General features: G+C 67.1%; 1 protein-coding gene across 1 annotated transcript in view; it reads left to right on the top strand.

Moving 5' to 3' along the window:
- The first annotated feature begins 211 nt into the window (after positions 1–211).
- Positions 212–1,525, top strand: part of LOC115295435 (class I histocompatibility antigen, Gogo-B*0103 alpha chain-like) — a 157,910-nt gene continuing 156,596 nt past the window's right edge. The window contains exons 1-3 of the mRNA XM_029943321.1: positions 212–323; positions 594–863; positions 1,063–1,338. Coding sequence (XP_029799181.1) covers positions 251–323; positions 594–863; positions 1,063–1,338 — 619 coding nt within the window. The 5' untranslated portion in view covers positions 212–250. The remainder of the gene's footprint in view (positions 324–593; positions 864–1,062; positions 1,339–1,525) is intronic.

Genomic DNA, 1,525 nt, shown 5'->3' with positions numbered 1-1,525 from the left:
AGGGTCTCAGGCCCCAGGGCAGTGTCTGGGGCGGGGAAGCCCAGTGTTGGGGAGTCCCCATCCTCCCTGGTTTCACTTCTCCCTGTCACAACCTGTGTCAGGTCCTTGTGCCTGGATACTGATGACGCGCATCTGTTCACACTCCTATTAGTGTCCGGTTTCCTGAGAAGCCAATCAGCGGCACCGCGGTTCTGGGACTTAAAGCTTCCGCCCTGTCTCCTGCGACTCACATTCTACCCAGATCCCAAGGATGCGGGTGGTGGTGCCCCGAACTCTCCTCCTGCTGCTGTCGGGGGCCCTGGCCGTGACCCAGACCTGGGCCGGTGAGTGCGGGGTCGAGAGGGAAAGGACTCTGCGGTGAAGGAGCCCGGGGACCGCCCTGCGGGGACGCGGGACGCCGGGGAAGGGATCTGTCTGCCGCCCCGCCCCAGACCCCCAACCGTCCACGGTCTGTCCTTCGCGTCCCTTCCCAACTCCGCCCTGCTCTCCCCTACTCGGGTCCCCTACCCCGGCCCTCCCGGCCGCCTCCCGCTGGGACCCGGGCCCCGCGCGGGGAGGAGGGTCGGTCGGGTCTCACCCCTCCGCGCCCGCAGGCTCCCACTCCCTGAGGTATTTCTCCACCGCGGTGTCCCGGCCCGGCCGCGGGGAGCCCCGCTACTTGGAAGTCGGCTATGTGGACGACACGCAATTCGTGCGGTTCGACGGCGACGCCCCGAGTCAGAGGATGGAGCCGCGGGCGCCGTGGATAAAGCAGGAGGGGCAGGAGTACTGGGACAGGAACACGCGGAACGCCAAGGGCTCCGCACAGACTTTGCGAGTGGACCTGAAGACGATGCTCCGCTACTACAACCAGAGCGAGTCCGGTGAGCGACGCGGGCCCGGGTCCAGGTCACGACCCCCATCCCCGCGGACGGGCCGGGGTCGCCCCGAGTCTCCAGGTCCGAACGCAGCCACGAGGCCGCGGGACCCCCGTCCCCCGACCCGGGAAGAGCTCGCGGGAGCTTTTAGGCGGTTTTACTTTCGGTTTCACCTGAGTCACGGCTGCTCTGGGGGCGGGGCCAGGGTCACACAACATCCAGTGGATGTTCGGCTGTGACGTGGGGCCGGCCGGACGCCTCCTCCGCGGGTACAGTCAGGGCTCCTACGACGGCGCGGATTACATCGCCCTGAACGAGGACCTGCGCTCCTGGACCGCGGCGGACACGGCGGCGCAGATCACCCGCCGCAAGTGGGAGGTGGCCGGGGCGGCGGAGCGCTGGAGGAACTACCTGGAGGGCACGTGCGTGGAGTGGCTGCACAAGTACCTGGAGATGGGGAAGGAGACGCTGCTGCGCGCAGGTACAGGGGCCGCGGGCCTCCCCGATGTCCCCTCCGCTGGGGCTGGCTGCCCACGAGGAAGGGACAATGGACTCAGAGTCAGAACAGCGTCTCTCCCACGGATGGGAAGAGGGAGATCCTTCTCCGTGCTCATATTCCTACTAGAGAGTGACTCACATAGAGGGCACTTTTCTCTAAAGGACCCTGA

The sequence above is a fragment of the Suricata suricatta genome, chromosome 7, assembly GCF_006229205.1.
Source record: "Suricata suricatta isolate VVHF042 chromosome 7, meerkat_22Aug2017_6uvM2_HiC, whole genome shotgun sequence".
Taxonomy (NCBI): Eukaryota; Metazoa; Chordata; class Mammalia; order Carnivora; family Herpestidae; genus Suricata; species Suricata suricatta.
Note: the sequence above shows the minus strand (reverse complement) of the source record. Positions and strands in the feature narration are given on the sequence as shown.